The 18,344-nt window shown below is 32.4% G+C and overlaps 2 protein-coding genes across 2 annotated transcripts; both read left to right on the top strand.

Moving 5' to 3' along the window:
* The first annotated feature begins 2,632 nt into the window (after positions 1–2,632).
* LOC133300478 (polygalacturonase-like) lies at positions 2,633–8,883 on the top strand. Its single transcript, XM_061500034.1, has 6 exons — positions 2,633–2,682; positions 3,732–3,748; positions 6,737–7,107; positions 7,902–8,191; positions 8,330–8,558; positions 8,665–8,883. Exons 1-6 carry the CDS (start codon positions 2,633–2,635, stop codon positions 8,881–8,883), a joined length of 1,176 nt encoding a protein of 391 aa, XP_061356018.1.
* A 5,737-nt stretch (positions 8,884–14,620) lies between these two features.
* Positions 14,621–17,457, top strand: LOC133300471 (polygalacturonase-like). Its single transcript, XM_061500027.1, has 4 exons — positions 14,621–15,076; positions 16,126–16,415; positions 16,703–16,931; positions 17,239–17,457. The coding sequence occupies exons 1-4, from the start codon at positions 14,621–14,623 to the stop codon at positions 17,455–17,457; spliced, it is 1,194 nt and encodes a 397-aa protein (XP_061356011.1).
* The last annotated feature ends 887 nt before the right edge of the window (positions 17,458–18,344 follow it).

Raw genomic sequence — 18,344 nt, 5'->3', positions numbered from 1 at the left:
GTAGAAGGTAAATAATCTCATCTAAATTTAAACACAGACAAACTAAATCACCGCCGTATTTGTACCCAAAAAATAAAATAAAAATCATAGCCGTACATTTTCTATGAATACATGTATCCCTTTTGAAAGCTACGAGTGAATGCCAAAAGTAATTTGTGTTTAAAAGCAGATGAATAGTTATTTTTTAATATGAAATGTCATAGAGATATTTAAGTGTGAGTGATAAAAGTCACGCATAGGAAAGAATGGGTCATGCATGATACATATAATAGAAATGACCTACAAATATAATGTTTTAAGGTTTTAGGTTGAAATATGATGTTAAATCACCTTGTTATAGATTTCTCGCTTAGGCCCATTGATTAGTGAATAATAATATTTTTTAATTAGGCTCCACCTAGCCGCTGCCCAATAATATAAGCACTCAAAAAAAAAAAAATTCTGGGCTCAACTAATTTTTAGGAATAAAAAGGGTCCAGGGCTTGATTCTTCCTTGTGAACTTTATTGATTTGTTATTTATAAGGTTTCATCAATTTTTTCTCATATTCTGACGATAGAATAGGACAACTTCACATGGTTCATGCACCTTGCTTTGGTTATAATAAGAAGTAAACCCCATGTGTTAGGCATTATTCTTAGTAGGGTCAATCACGAATATAATTAAGAGAAGGCTCTACCAGTAAGGTTTGTTTCAGTTTAACTTATAATAGTTATTATCTCCCCAGGATAAATGAAATATGCTTACAACATGCAAATATGCTTACTATATATTTCGGTTATGAACCTAACCCACGTCTGCGCAAAACTTAAAACAATAAATCTTCTACTTTTTTAGAATTGCATGTGAATGGCGCATTACGATTGACAATGATTGATGAAAAAAATATGTGTGATATCCTTGTATGTAACAAGAAAAAATTGACGTCAATTTTGAGTTTTTGACACACACATTTCATCTTTATCAAAAGTCTTTTTTTTCTTTTTTTGGTAAACATCTTTATCAAAAGTCTTAATTTGAGTTAACCAGTGAAAAATCAAAGGCAACATAATAGTGAATTCTGATGACCACTTATCAATGGACAAAAACAAGGATGCATCTGAACTTTGGAAGATCATGTGCCAAAAACTATAAAGTATAGACTACGACAATTAATATATGCATGTAGGTCAACGAAAATCACATGGCTTTCTCCACAAACCTTAATTACCTAAAACAAGGAATGTTGAAACAAGGTTATGTCGTATTCACCATCATTTTGTAATCCAACATAATGATATACACAGGAATTTGGGAGCAGTATTTTGTGGCTTATATGATGCCTTGCAGAAGACAAAATTCATCTCTAAGCACATAACACGTGAGCCCCCATAAATATGTGGAAGCGGGTGTGTCTGTCCTGCTTGCGTTTACAAGAAACATTTCCCTTTTCTTCTGTGTATTGCATCTTTTTAAAAACATCAACCAAATCGTTAAATTTTAGAATTTTGCGACATGGTTTCTAATTAAATAATCAATTTTTTTATCCAAAAAAAAAAAATCAATTTTTAAATTTGTTAAACTAATTTATATGATCACTTCAAAAAGTACATTTTATTTTTTAAAAAACATTATGCATTTTTATCATATCATTTGTTTGCTGTTGTGTGCGAATTGCGTTATGCGTATAATTTATTTTATTTAATTTATAATTTTAAATATATTAAAATATCAAATAACAAATAGATCATTTTATATAACTACAAAAAAAATCATCTATAGAAAATACTTATATAAAATACAGACTATCCCATACGATTTTTATCCTAAAAATACGTAAAAGAATGTATGACGATTACAATAACATATGGGTATTAATAATGTATTTTTTAACATTAATTCTATTATAATTTATTATTTTAATGTTTTTATTTATAGCATAATTTAACTAGTCATGAGTTACACAATTAATCTTAATTTTTTTAGAAATAGATGCCTTTATGATGCTAATTCTATTAATTAATATAAAGCTTTATCATATTCTATGCTATTAATTTATTTGATTTATGGGTTTTATACTTCTCATTTTACATAAGAACAAAAATTCATGCACACACAAGAAATGGTGAACCCCGTCTCAATTTTTTTTTCTCTCACTTCTTTCATTTTGCTCTCTTCTAAATATTGTCTCTGCTGTAAGAGAGAGAATTTCTCTAGCAACATGAGAAGTTCTTCTTCCTTGATTTATAGACATGATCAATATTGGTATTTGTTGTAAACTAGTTCACTTTTCTTGTTTGATGACAAGTTCTCTACGCAACAAAATAAAATAAACTCTTATGATTAAAGAAATTTACCTTGTTGATGCAATAGAGCTTTCCTTTGGTAAAAATTCATGTTAAATTTCGATAAGCAAAGCTGCAAGGATTTAAATGCAAAGAAAGTCAAAACTAAGAGATTAGTTTTCAATTTGAACAACAAAAATACATAGTATCGTAGTCTTAATTTGTCAAAACAAGTAATGCTATGTCAATACATCTCACCTTGAGGAATTTTTCCCCCATGTGGGGAGAATAGAGAATAATTGCCTTCCAGCCTTAGGAAAATCAGTGTTCTTCACATGGGCTTGGAAGAATTTAATATTACATATTCAAATGGTGCTCCTTAGAACTCCCATGATGGTTTACATATTAAGCATTTTTATGTTGCAAGTTTCCAATTTCCAATATTTGCATGTTCCATTTTAGGTTGCCAGGATTCTCCCAATTTTTATCCTACATTGGTATAATCCATATTTGAAGTTTAGGGAGTATATAGTTCACCATGACATCATGAATCAGGGTCTGCTGAATATGTAAAATTTGGTTAGAAAATAAAAGGGAAGGAAAGGATATGTCCCTTATTAATTTGATATAATGTTTGCTTTTATTTATTTAAGCAACTTTTTTAAAGTGCGATGTGATTGTGCTTAAATATCTCTATCCATGACGGATAACGTATGAATATCAAGCGGCTGTAGATCTGGCACCGTAAGTTATTATTTTCAATGGACAAAGAGCATGAATCCTAGCGAGTTAATCGCTCGCCAAAACGCAACCAAAACATGCAGAATACAATGATTGTATGACCCAAATCTTTATTATTGTTGCATAAAGGCTGCGTCATTTTGATGATGAGTGAATTTTGATAGAGTTTTATATAAGTTATATGCAATGAATAAATTTTACGACTGTTCATTACTCCTTGTAGCATACAGTGAGTGCACCAAACACAATCATAGAAAGAAGTGATTCAAAGTATATTGAATTAAACGGATAAATATAGTACATTGGCTCCGGAAAATGTGTACGAAATGGTGGCGTGATTGCATTAACCGAGCCGCGGAATGTTTAATGAAACCAAGCTTGAAATGTTAATGTGTTATAAAGCATGAAACCTGGCGTGATTTAAGCCCCATTTTTTTTTATAAGCAGGCGCCATGTTCTCATGTTATGATTATTCCACGCCACGTTATTGTCTTGCCGGAATGAACGAATCAAATAAATGTTAATTTATATTTCAACGTTTTTTTTTTAATTGATCCTTTTCAACTTTGAACCCACCATGTCCATATATGCAATTTGTTGTCCGAGCAATATTTATGGTTTCTCTTAGATTTCCATGATAGGCACCACACTCACAGAGAAAATTGTGCAAAGTTGTAGGTACTAATTTCATACTAAAAAGGGAAAGTTTTTTTGACTTTAAAAGAAGAGATTCTATTTTCTCATGTAATAGGAGATAAAATATCTCATGTTGCACCTACAAACTTATGTGGATTCCACTGTACAAGAAAAGAGAAAAAAAAAAATTAAAGTGAATCCCACACTTTTTTAGAGTGTGTAGAAGAGACTTCACATTAGGCTAATATTTTCCTTAAAAGAAATTATAAAAAAAAAGCAGGATAAAAATGAATTTTTTTCCCTTTCTATTAAATGAGAGTACCTAGTTCGGTACTCAAAAAAATTATCAACAAAATCCAGCACATTAGTAGATAGTTGAGTTCATTAACATGTTGACAGAAATTCGATATCTTACCATATGTATGGAAAAAGTTTCGTTAGAAGAAATTTATCTACTTAATGTGATAGTCTGCCTGGTTGGTTGATATACTTGGGAAAAAAAAAAAAAATTCCCACGCTCACTCTTTGATTCTCTTCTCTCCCAACCGTTTTGTTCTCTTTTCTCCTCGGCAATAATTAATAAAATAAAGTAAAAATCAAATATAAAAAAATAAAGTCAATAACTGTTTATGCACTGAGCCATAAAACCCATTTAATTCGTACTTCCTAACTTTTGACCTCTCTTTTCCTCCCTCTCTTAAATAAAGTACAGGTCTTCCTTTTGGTAAACCTATCCATATGCCTAAATAAGAAGTAATGGCATTATAGGTTTATATGATGAACTTGATCACTTTACTTAATCTAACAATAATTAATTGTAATATACATAATTTTATGAATTTAGTGTAAAACATTTTAAACTTATATCTAATATGGATTGTCATATCATTTAATGAATTGTACAGTAATTATATGTAACTATTAATATAATTAAACTTATTATAAAAAATGTTCCGACACATGATATATGGATGATGACATAAAAATATAATATTGACATTCTATTAAAAGTAAACACTAATTTTATAATTCATGTAAGCCCCAACCCTAGAATAAATTGTATTTTATCTCACATTATATGTTTATATATGAAAGTTAATATTATAATGAAAGTATATTTAGCATTCCCAGAGTACCAGTGAAGACATTGTACATCATTTGTTAAAATTGAAAAAATATAATCCATTTAACTTTATTTATTTCTTCTACCCTTTTATATGGCTAGTATTGTAACATAAATTTTTTATTTTTCTAACACTGAAAATATGCTTACATATAACACCTAATCATTGTTGTCATATATATATATATATATATATATATATATATATATATATATATATATATGAGGTAGGATCATTTGACACCGGTGTAAAATTTAAGTTTGACACCTTATTTGAGAGCCGTTAGATCAAAAAAGATCAATGGCGTCACATGCTTACAAATCAGAGTCGTTGATCTTTTTTGATCTAACGGCTCTCAGATAAGGTGTCAAACTTCAAATTTGACACCAGTGTCAATTAATCCTACCTATATATATATATATATATATATATATATATATATATATATATAGGGATCTATTAATCTCATGTTGCATGAGATAATTATCTCATGCAACAGAGACAAGATAGTGGGGTCCACCATTTGTAAAAAAAATAAAAAATAAAAAACAATGTGGATCTCACTACTTTGTCTCTATTGCATGAGATAAATATCTCATGCAATATGAGATAATTATTTTCCGCATATATATATATATATAGGTAGGATATTGTAGCAACCAATTAGTGTTACTACCAATTAATTTCACCGTAAGATTGATTATGTTGATCCAACGATTATATTTATTTTCATCTTTGTATGGTTATGATTCCCCATATTTATTATGAAAGCATTAAATATGAGAAATCATAACCATACAAAGATGAAAATAAATAAAAAGTATTAAATATGGGAATTCATAACCATACAAAGTTGGAATAAATATAACCGTCGGATCAACATAATCGATCTAACGGTGAAATTGATTGGTAGTAACACTAATTGGTTGTTACAATATTCTTTCCTATATATATATATATATATATATATATATATATATATATATATATATATATATATGAGGTAAGATCCTTTGACACCAGTGTCAAATTTCAAATTTGACATCTCAGCTGAGAGCCGTTAGATCAAAAAAGATCAACGACTCTGATTTGTAAGCATGTGAGACCATTGATTTTTTTTATCTAACGGCTCTCAGATGAGTTGTCAAATTTCAAATTTGACACCGGTGTCAAATTTTAATTTTGACACCTCATCTGAGAGTCGTTAGATCAAAAAAGATCAATGGTGTCACATGCTTGCAAATCAGAGTCGTTGATCTTTTTTGATCTAACGGCTCTCAGATGAGGTGTCAAAATTGAAATTTGTCACCGGTGCAAAGGATCCTACCTCTATATATATATGACAAGTATTTAATTGCTGCACGTACAGCAGCTGCAGAAATGTAAATCTCTCTATATATATATATATATTATATCGTGACATATAATTAAAGAAGGAACGGAAAAATGAAAAACACTTTCCATAAATTAAAAGGATAAGAAAATACGAATTATAATTAACGAATCGAAAAACAGTTAAAGGAAAGGGAATAGATAATTAAAGGCACGCAAAGGGCTCTTATCTAAATCCAATGTTCGGCGCGACTTTTGCCTTGCCTTCATTTCTTTTATACGTTAAATTATTTGATTACACAGAACAAACATAATTGACTAGGACATGAAACCAATCATTCTTCTAATATTAAAAAAAAATGGGACATTAAAGTAAGGGAAAATAACCTGCACAGTGTACTGCTACCAAATCCTTAGCTATAAAATACCCTCACAACCGCTCTATAACTCCCAAACCCCACAACCTTCTTCAGCACTTGTACCACTTCATCTTCCAACTTCTTTTACTCTCTCTCTCTCTCTCTCAACAACTTCTTCAATATTTGACCAAATTCCAAAATGCAAAACCCAACACCAAAACTTAGTCCTCTTTTCGTTCTTTTGATCTTACATTGTTGGTTCAATTCAGCCATGGTTGAAGCAGCAATGTACAATGTAGTCAACTTTGGAGCCAAACCAGATGGCAAGACCGATTCCACCACGGCATTCCTTAATGCCTGGGGCAAAGCTTGTGCCTCTTCCAACCCTGCTTCAATTCACGTGCCACAAGGTAGGTTCTTGCTTGGAAGTGCTACCTTCACTGGGAAATGTAGCAACAATGCTATCTCCATAGTCATTGAAGGAACATTGGTTGCTCCCTCTGATTATCGGGTCATATCAAAAGCCGGAAACTGGTTAGTGTTCGAAAATGTCGACGGGGTTTCCATTCGCGGTGGGGTGCTTGATGCCCAAGGCAACGCCTTGTGGGAATGCAAGAACTCAGGCCAAAGTAATTGTCCTTCAGGAGCCACGGTATGTTTCGTTTCATGCAAAGTACACATTATCATTGACTCTAATTAATATTATTCCCCATTGCTTGGTTTTAATTTTTTATTTCAAGTAGTTAACTACAAGAAAAAAATCTTATTAGTGTCGCAAATTTTGTCACTACATATGAAATTTCGTCACAAATTCCTGAGTCGCAAATTTATTTGTGACAAAATTTAATGATTTGTGTCGAAAATTGTCACTTGTGACAATAAACCCAGGTGATTAGTAGTGGGGTTAGATCATGGAACGGTTTGCACGCAACTGCTCAATGTCCGTGGTTGCTAGAAGTTGAAGCAAGTATTATGAAGCGGGGAGTTAGTGATAATATGCTAATGATAAGTTATAAGATTCAAAAACTGATACGGTAGGACCTGGATGTGTTGATAATCTGTCTTCCACCAAATTTTGGTTATTTTCACTTAACCATAATATTCGCCACCTTATAAGGAACTATCTTTTCTTTGCACCTTCAATATAATATTGCCACAAAATCAATCCATGTGCAGAGTGCTATCTTCGATCTTCACGAAGAAAGATGGAAAAAATAAAAGAGAATAGCTGTGTGTGTGTGTGTGTCCAATTATGCTATTAAGATCAAATAATTAAATTATTATTATTAGTAGTAGTAGTTAAACGAAACCAATGCCGCTAACATGAATCATGTGCTCTTAATTTGCTCTTCGTATGTGAAATAATTATTCGAAAATTTTATAAATCTATGGGGAACTTCGAGTAACGGTGGTTTTTTTTTTTTTTTTTTGGGTGGTGTGTTTCAGACGCTGGAATTCACAAACTCCAACAACATTGGTATTAGGGGATTGACATCGATTAATAGTCAAATGTTTCACATAGTGATAAATGAATGTCACAATGTGAAAGTGCAAAGCGTGAAGGTCATGGCTGCCGGAAACAGCCCTAACACGGACGGCATACATGTCCAAATGTCTTCAGATGTCACCATCCTCAATTCCAAAATTCGAACCGGCGATGATTGCGTCTCCATCGGCCCCGGCAGTAGTAACTTATGGATTGAAAACGTTGCATGTGGACCTGGCCATGGAATAAGGTTCTTTTTTTAATTCTTTCCATTTCAAAATTTAAAATATGTTGTTCAATGTTATAAGAGGATTGTGGGTTTTAATATACTTTTGATTATAAAATAATAATAATATTAATAATAATAATTGTTCAATGGATTTTGCAGCATTGGAAGCTTAGGAAAGGATTTGAACGAACCTGGAGTACAAAATGTGACAGTTAAAACGGTTACATTCACGGGGACTCAAAATGGTGTTAGAATAAAGACTTGGGCAAAACCCAGCAATGGATTTGTGAGGAACGTCCTTTTCCAAAATGCAATCATGGTCAATGTCCAAAACCCCATTGTTATTGACCAAAAGTACTGCCCTGGAAACAAGGGCTGCTCCGGTCAGGTTAGTATTAAGAATAAAATAAATAGGAAATTATAAGGCTGCATCAACATGTAAGTGAGCTGATTTTGTTTTTTTATTTTTTATTTATGTTTGCACAAATTAACAGGCCTCTGGAGTCAAAATCAGTGATGTGACATACCAAAACATTCACGGAACATCCGATACCCAAGTTGCTGTGAAATTTGATTGCAGTTCTGAGTATCCATGCAGCGGGATAAGGATGGAGGATGTGAAGCTCACTTACAATAACCAAGTTGCCCAAGCTTCGTGTAACAATGCCGGTGGAGCTGCGTTGGGTTCAGTTCAACCACAGAGTTGCTTGTAGACCAAATATGATGCTAGGAACCTCCATGCACCAAAAATTTGTTAAGCAAAGATTCTAAAAGTAATAGCTTTGTCCTCAAAGTCATAGGACAAGATAGCCATTCAGTGTATCACTATGTAGTTTTATTAACCATCATTGCTAGATCCTGCGGCGTTTGTAGCCCATTGGGCTGCTGTGGAGCCTGGCCTTGCAATTGTACGGACCATAGAAAGTAAAAACTTGTACGAGATTTTTGTATTTGGTGTTATTCCAAAGTACATGTATATTTCTAGCGAAGAAAAAGAAAGGAATGTGTATTATATTGGTATCCAGATCAGTTTTCCTACACTTATGTTTTATTCCCTTTTAATTGCACACTTTCTTAATTTTTTTATTATTAATATTTTAGTTGCTTAATTTTTCTTACTTTTTTTCAAATTGAAACTACTATCCATTAAAGTCATAGAAAGTTAAAACACATGCCACTACTATAACCAAAGAAAGGTCAAGGTGCATGAACTATAAGTTGTCCAATTCTATCGTCAGAAAATGAGAAAAATTCGATCAAAACTTACGAATAACATATCAATAAAATTCACAAGGAAGATATGTATCAAAAAAAAAAAAAAAAAAGTTCACAAGAAAGAATAGAGCCCAAGACCCTTTTGAAAACTCAGTGGGCGCGACCGGTCATGTTTTTTGTGTTAGGCTTCTTTCTGCTGAGAAGGCTTCAGGGGGTGTTTGGTTCAAGTTTTTGGAGAGGATTACCGGTAATTCTTCTTTGGTAAATGTAATTACCATGTTTGGTAGAAGGAATAAATTACGATTCTCGGATATCCAAGGATTATCGGTAATTTGATTTATAAAGAAAAGTCACTATTCAGATTACCAAAAATAATATGGTAATTCGGAATACCAATCAGAATACCAAGTAAAGGGAAAGCACAACAATAAATTTTGAGACAAAAATACCCCAATACACATAAAAATCTAGACTCAATCTATCAATTACAAAAGTAAAAATAGTTTGGGGTTATTTTTGTAAAATAACCTCATATTCCAAGTCATATTTCGTTCTAAACCAAATATGGAATCAGTAATTTTTACCCAATATTCCCGGTAATATTTTGGCGAACCAAACACATCTTTCGTAAGATTCCAAGTAAACTCAATTTCTACTGAATTCCCATTAATCATGATTCCCGGTCACCAAAAAATTTCTCTTGTACCGAACACACCCTTAATGTCAGCAAAGACCTCTACTGAGCCCACTCACGGACTTTACTTCCCCTCCATACACGTGGACAGTTCACCCACTTCTGTCCCATCTACATCCAATCAACCCTTGTCCACTCCACAAGGCAACCCAGCTGTGTTGTACGAAGAATCCCAAACTGGCCTTATCTCCACCGTTGATCGCTCTTCATCAAACAGCCCATCACGCATCGCAGACGATGCTGCAACTCAAGAGGGAAGGATTGTTGCAAAACCCCTTGGGTTGCTCCCTAAGGATCCAACCCACCAAGGCAGTAATACTAATCGGGCCATCAAGAATAGTTCTAGGCCTAGACGCTTTAATGACTTCATAATGAGCTGATAGCCTTTTTGTTAATGGGACTGTTATGATTGTAAATCCATTGCTCATTCAGAATATATACAGAAAATACAAACGGAAGAAAATATAGAAAATTGTTGGAAAAAACTTCCTTCTCTCAATTTCTCTCTCTTCTAACTAACTTCTTTCTGCGTTTCTCCTTCTTCCTCCTTCAGTTACATAATCAATCTTAATCTTCTTACAAATAGATGCCTTCATGATTCTAAATTTATTAATTAATATATATAAGGGAAAAAAGTTTCCGATGTTACTTTAGATAATTTTATCTAATGTTCATCGAAACGACGTCGTTTTGGGTTGAAAAATTAAAAAATTAGAGTGATAAAGACTATTATAACTCTGAAATAAATTAAAATTACAAAAACACCATGATTTCTGTCCCAAAACGACGTCGTTTTGATGAACATTAGATAAAGTTATCTAAAGTAACATCAGAAAAAACAAACCCTATATATAATTAAAGTATAGAAAGCTTTAATATCTTATTCTATACGTAATAATTTATTTGATATATATATATATATGAGAAAAATATTTCTACAGTTACTGCAGATAAGTTATCTGCATTTATTCTCAAAACGACGTCATTTTGGTATTGAAATCTTAAAAAAATTATAAATATAAAAACTATTATAACCTTGAAATAAATTAAAATTACAAAAATACCATGATTTTTGACTCAAAACAACGTCGTATCAAGCTTACTGCATATATGCAGAAAAAAGTAAACTCATATATATATATATATATATATATATATATAGAGACATGATCAATCTTGGTACTTGTAGGAAACGAATTCACCTTTCTTGTTTTCCGAACAGTTCTCTAGGCGACAAAATAATATATAAGCTCTCACGAATTTTTAGTCTTAAAATAAATTTACGTTCATAATGACAGAGCTTTCCTTAATTAGATGAAATTATTGTCAAATTTCTAAAACCAAAGCTGCAAGAAGAAACTCAAAACTAGAAGATTAGTTATTAATTTGAACAAAAAATATATATATTATCTTAGTCTTAATTTGTCAAAATAAGTAATGCTATGTCAATCACATCATTGATTAAGTATAACCAAAATAAATCATTGATTAAGTATAACCAAAAAATAAACAGTACATTGATACAATCCATCATTGATTAAGTATAACCAGAATTAATAAATCATTTTCAATATTCTCCCCATCTTTTCAAGATATCTCCTTAATTAACTGCGTTAGCTTGGCACACTCCTACTATGAGGAGGGAAACTTCGTTCAAGAGGAAAATATTACTAAGAGCACAAAAGTCTTTCACATAATGGAGAGGGAACCTAAATAGCGTAGATTTGAAGTTTAGGGAGTATGGATGACCACGACATCATGAATGAGGGTCTATTGAATATGTGAAATTTGGTTAGAAAAGAAAAGGGAAGGAAAGGATATGTCCGTCCCTTAATTGATCTAGTGTTAGCTTTTACTTATTTAAGTAACTTGAAGTGCGATGTGATTATTTTATATACGTTATACTTGCGCCTCTAGATCTGGCACCGTAAGTTATTATTTTCAATGGACATAAAGTTCATGAATCCTAGCGAGTTAACCGCTCGTCAAAACGCAACCAAAACATGCAGAATACAATGATTGTATGAACCAAACCTTTATTATTGTTGCATAAAGGCTGCGTGATTTTGACGATGAGTGAATTTTTGTATAGATTTTTATGCAAGTTACAATTACATGCAATGAATAAATTTTCACCTGTTCATTACTCCTTGAAGTATACAGTGAGTGCACCAAACACAATCTTAGAAAGAAGTCGGTTCAAGTATATTGAATTAAACGTATAAATACACTAAATTGGCTCCGGAAAATGAGTACGAAATGGTAAACCAAGCTTGAAATTATTATTTGTTGTAATGCACGAAACCTGGCGTGATTTCAGCCCTTTTTTTATAAGTAGGCGCCATGTTCTCATGTTATGATTTCACGCCACGTGATAATCTTGCCGGAATGAAACTAATTAAATAAATGTTCTTTCAAAAAATTATTTTGAATTTATCCTTTTTCAAATTCCAAGCCACCATGTCCATATATATGCTATTTGTTGTCCGAGCAATATTATTTAGGGGGGTACCCTATGGTTTCTCTAAGATTTCCATTTTCCCATCTAATTACCATATATGCCAGCACATCACTATCTATAGCATGATATGCACCACGCTCACTCTTTCATTGTCTTCTCTCCCAACCGTTTTTCTCTCTTTACTCCTCATCAATTATTAATAAAATAAAGTCAATAACTGTTTATATTTGCTCTGAGCTATAAAACCATTTAATTTGTACTTCCTATCTTTTGACCTCTCTTTTTTTATTTTTGTCTTCCTAAATAAAGTACTGGTCTTCCATTTGGTAAACCAATGATCCTATATTATAAAGTACAGGTTTGTATGATGAAATTAATCACGCGATGGATTTAATATACGTACGTTACTTCTTCTTTTTTTAAGCACGTACGTTACTCAATTTTAATACACTTAATTTTATGAAATTTAAGGTAAAATATTTTAATCTTATATCTAATCATGTATTGTCATATTATTTAATGAATTCTACATTAATTATATGTAACTATTAATATAAGTAAAATTATTAAAAAAAAAGTTTCAACACATGATGGAAGATGATGCAAAAATATTATATTGAAATTCTATAAAAGTAAACACCAATCTTATAATTTTTGAAAGCCCCAACCAATGTTGTCAAAATTAAGTTTCTACGTAAAAATAGAAGAAGGTGGTAGAAACATAAATAGTATAAACGACACAAAATGTAAAGTTTCCATTACTTAAGGTTTAGATATAAAATTATATATATATATATATATATGTAAAAAAAATCATGAATAACTTCAAATATGAAAGATATAAGTCACATAACTATATAAGACATCAGTCTAAAAACACAAAACGAGAATATTGAGTTTAAAAAGAAAAAGAAAATTAGGGTTTTAAAAAAAATAATAATAATTGAGTTCAAGTAAAAATGCAAAAACTTATGTTTCTCCTGTTTTTATGTATCTACGCGGCGTGTCTACCTGTTTTTACTAAGGACAGTTTTTACTTACATTTTAACATGTTTTTACATTATGTTTCTACCATTTCTATGTTTTTAAACTAGTTTTTGACAATAATAGCCTCAACCCTATAATATATTGCATTTTATCTCACATAATACGTTTATATATGAAAGCAAATATTATAATAAAAATATCTGTAGTATTTCCATAATTGTGAAGACTCAGTACATCATTGTTAAAATTGAAAAAATGTACTTCATTTATTTTTCTCACACTTTTATGTGGTTAATGTCACTTAAATTTTATTTTTTTCGTTATCTGCTCCTATGACAGTGAAAATATACTTACCTACAACACCTAATCATTGTTGTTATCTATATATGTATAACGTGATATATAAAGAAGGAACGGAAAAATGAAAAACACTTTCCATAAATTAAATTGATAGCGAAATACGAATTATAATTAACAAATAAAAAACCAGTTAAAGGAGAGGGGATAGATAATTAAAGGGTGCACGCATAATTGTTTGATTACACAGTACTATAAAATATATAACTCCAATGTTCGGCGCGACTTTTGCTTTGCTTTCATTTTTTTTATACGTTAAATTATTTGATTACACAGTACTAACATAATTGACTAGGACATGATCATTCTTCTAATATTAAAAAAAGAAATGGGACATTAAAGGGATGTAACCTGCACAGTGCACTGCTCCCAAATCCATAGCTATAATTATAAATGGAAGTGCATCTCTCGTTAAATAAAATATAATATGATTACGTGGGAGAATCATAATCATATAAAGTGAATCAATAGAGATAACAAAAAAGAAAAAAAATTGAAATAGATAATTATAAAATTATTACCGTTAATTTATTTCTGTATAGTTGTGATTTCCCGCACATAATCATATAATATTTTATTTAATTTGAGAGGATACATTTCCTATTATAAATACCCTTACAAACGGTTATAACTTCCAAACCCCACCAACCTTATTCAGCACTTGTACTACCACTTCATCTTCCAACTTCTTTTGCTCTCTCTCCCAAACACCTTAGATATTTGACCGAATTTCAAAATGCCAAAACCAACACCAAAAGTTAGTCCTCTTCTCGTTGTTTTGATCTTACACTGTTGGATGAATTCAGCCATGGCTGAAGCAGCAATGTACAATGTGGTCAACTTTGGAGCCAAACCAGACGGCAAGAACGATTCCACCATGGCATTCCTTAGTGCCTGGGACAAAGCTTGTGCCTCTTCCAACCCTGCTTCAATTTACGTGCCACAAGGTAGATTCTTGCTTGGAAGTGCCACCTTCAATGGGAAATGTAGCAACAATGCTATCTCCATAGTCATTGATGGAACATTGGTGGCTCCATCTGATTACCGGGTCATCTCATCAAACGCCGGGAATTGGTTGGTGTTCCAGCATGTGGACGGGGTTTCTATTCGTGGTGGGGTGCTTGATGCCCAAGGGAGCGCCTTGTGGGATTGCAAGAACTCAGGCCAAAGTAATTGCCCTTCAGGAGCCACGGTATGTTTCATTTCATGCATATTACACGGTATCATTGACTCAATTTATTCCCCATTGACGTAGTTTTAATTTTTTAATTTGGAGTTGGAGTTTGAGTTAACCCAGGTGATTAGTAGTGGGAGGAGATCATGGAACGGTTTGCACTGCTCAATGTGGTTGATACTAATTGAACCAAATACTATGAAACGGGGAGTTAGTGATAATATATATGGTAATGATAGGTTATTCTTTATAGGGAAATAGTTTTCTTTGTGTTATAAGAAAAAAGTTCTCTTATATACTAGAAATAAAATTACCAACGGGGGTTGGCTCAAGTGGTAAGGTACTTGGGTTCGCTTAAGCAAGGACTCGAGTTCGAGACTTTGTGTATGCAGAAAATCCTCGCTGGGAGACTCACCTTTCAATGCTAGGTAACCTACCCGGGTCGGATTGGATATAGTCGGGGCGAAGCCCCGGAAACCAATGGAGCAATCCAAAAAAAAGAAATAAAATTATAAATTGAACTAAGAGAATAGAGAAAAAGTAGAGGTGGAACTCACCTCTCTTTTCTGTGTTTGAAAAATTGGCTTTTCTTATGTAACATGGGATAAATATAACCGTAGGTTATAAGATTCTCTCGTCAGTGCTTCCAAAAACTATGGGTTAGTTATTTTGGAAATTGCTACGGTGGGACCTGGATGTGTTGATAATCTGTCTTCCCCCATATTTTGGCTATTTTCACTTAACCATATTATATTAGCCACTTTATAAGGAACTATCTTGCACCTTCAATATAATATGCCACAAAATGAATCCATGTGCAGAGTGGTATCTTTGATCTTCAAGAACAGAGAGGAAAAAACAAACGAGAAAAGGCTGTGTGTGTGTGTCCAATAGTGCGATTAAGATAAAATTATTATTTTAGTATTATTATTAGTTAAACGAAATCAATGCTGCTAATATGAATCATGTGCTCTTTGCTCTTCGTATATGAAATAATTATTCGCAAACTTTATAAAAACAAAGGAGAACATGGAGTAATTAAAGGTGGTTTTCTTTGTGTGTTTCAGACACTAAAATTCACAAACTCCAACAACATTGGTATTACTGGGGTGACTTCGATTAATAGTCAAATGTTTCACATAGTGATCAACGGATGTCAGAATGTGAAAGTGCAAGACGTGAAGGTCACGGCCGCCGGAAACAGCCCTAACACAGACGGCATACATATCCAAATGTCCTCTGATGTCACCATCCTCAATTCCACTATTCGGACCGGCGATGATTGCATCTCCATTGGCCCTGGCACTAGTAACTTATGGATTGAAAACGTTGCATGTGGACCAGGCCACGGAATAAGGTTCTTTTTTTATTCTTTTCATTAGAAAATTTAAAATATGTTGTTTCATGTTATAAGCGGACTGTGAGTATTGATATACTTTTGATTATTTGTAGGGATAAGATATTCTTTTTTTACGCGTACTGTACCTATTCATTTTTAATATAGTTAAATCAAAATCTTAATTAACTTTTATCATTTTTTTCTCCAATTATATTTCAAATAAGTGGATAGAGTAGGCATAATATTCTATTGTTTTTTGTATAATAATAATAATAATATGATTTCTTGTTGATTGGATTTTGCAGCATTGGAAGCTTAGGAAATGATTTGAACGAACCTGGAGTACAAAATGTGACAGTTAAAACGGTTACACTCACGGGGACTCAAAATGGTGTTAGAATAAAGACTTGGGGAAAACCCAGCAATGGATTTGTGAGGAACATCGTTTTCCAAGATGCAATCATGGTCAATGTCCAAAACCCCATTGTTATTGACCAAAATTACTGCCCAGGAAAGAAGAACTGCCCCGGTCAGGTTAGTCCGTTTTTTTTTGAAAATTACAAGGAATTGAACACAACACCCTACACTACACACACTCCTAACACACACCCCCCACATCACTAGACTAACCCTAGTGGTGCTATATTACCGGTCAGGTTAGTCCTTAACTCTTAATCATGGCTAATGCCATTAACATCTCATGGGCTTTAATGGACCTCAGAGTAGTATTTTCTTTATGAAAAATAAAATAAAATAAATAGGAAATTATTAGGCTAGCATCAGCATGAAAGCGACCTGATTTTATTATTTCTTTTTTTTTTTTTTTTGCCCAAATTAACAGGCCTCTGGAATCAAAATCAGTAATGTGACATACCAAGACATTCACGGAACATCACAAACCCAAGTTGCTGTGAAATTTGATTGCAGTTCTGAGTATCCATGTAGCGGGATAAGGTTGGAGGATGTGAAGCTCACTTACAATAACCAAGTTGCCCAAGCTTTGTGTACCAATGCGGGTGGATCTGCGTTGGGTTCAGTTCAACCGGAGAGTTGCTTGTAGTGCAAATATGCTTGGAGCCATCATGCACCAACAATTTAATTAAAGGCAAAGATTCTAAAAACATAGCTTTGTCTTCGAAGTCATAGGACAAGATAGCCATACAGTGTATTACAATGTTTGTAGTTTTTTTTTTTTTTTTTGGTATCACCAGGCCCCATACTATATATGTTGTAGTTTTATTAACCATCATTGCATGATCCTGCGGCGTTTGTAGCCCATTGGGCTGCTGTGGAGCCTGGCCTTGCAATTAGTATGGACCATAGAAAGTCAAAACTTCTATGAGATGTTTGTATTTTGTGTTAATCAATGTACATGTATATGATTGAGGATATTCTAATTACCAAAATTTTTTACTACTAACTTATTACTCATCACATTACCATTGGATCAAAGAGAAAGAATGTTAAAAAGTTTTTGAAGAGAGAGAAAATGTTAATCTAATGGTGATTAGATAGTTAGTAAGTTGGTAGTGAAAAATTTTGATAGTGAGAATATCCCGCCTCTATGTATATTTATAGCAAAGAGAAAGAAAGGAATAAGTATTATATTGGATTTATATATTGCTCGTTATTTTATATTATTATTAAGTGGTATCCAGATCAGTTTTCCTACAGTAATGTTTTATTGCCTTTTAATTGCACCCTTTCTTAAATTGTTTTTTTTTTTATATTTTAGTTACCTAATTTTTCTATACTTTTATTCGAATTGAAATTTTTATCCATCAAAGTCATAGAAAGTTAGAACACATGGCTAAAATATTTGGCTTTTATAACGCCAATTTATCAACTTCCATCATTTACCCCAAATAAGCCATGGAGTTCTATTAAAAAATGGAGAGGAATTGGACTGATGTTAACCTCAATGGAAAAAACAGTTTATAAAAACTC

This window comes from Gastrolobium bilobum, unplaced genomic scaffold, assembly GCF_033153095.1.
Source record: "Gastrolobium bilobum isolate Gb01-03AN ecotype WA unplaced genomic scaffold, APGP_CSIRO_Gbil_v1 utg37804, whole genome shotgun sequence".
Lineage (NCBI taxonomy): Eukaryota > Viridiplantae > Streptophyta > Magnoliopsida > Fabales > Fabaceae > Gastrolobium > Gastrolobium bilobum.
The sequence above is the reverse complement of the archived record's forward strand: the minus strand, read 5'-3'. Positions and strand labels throughout refer to the sequence as shown.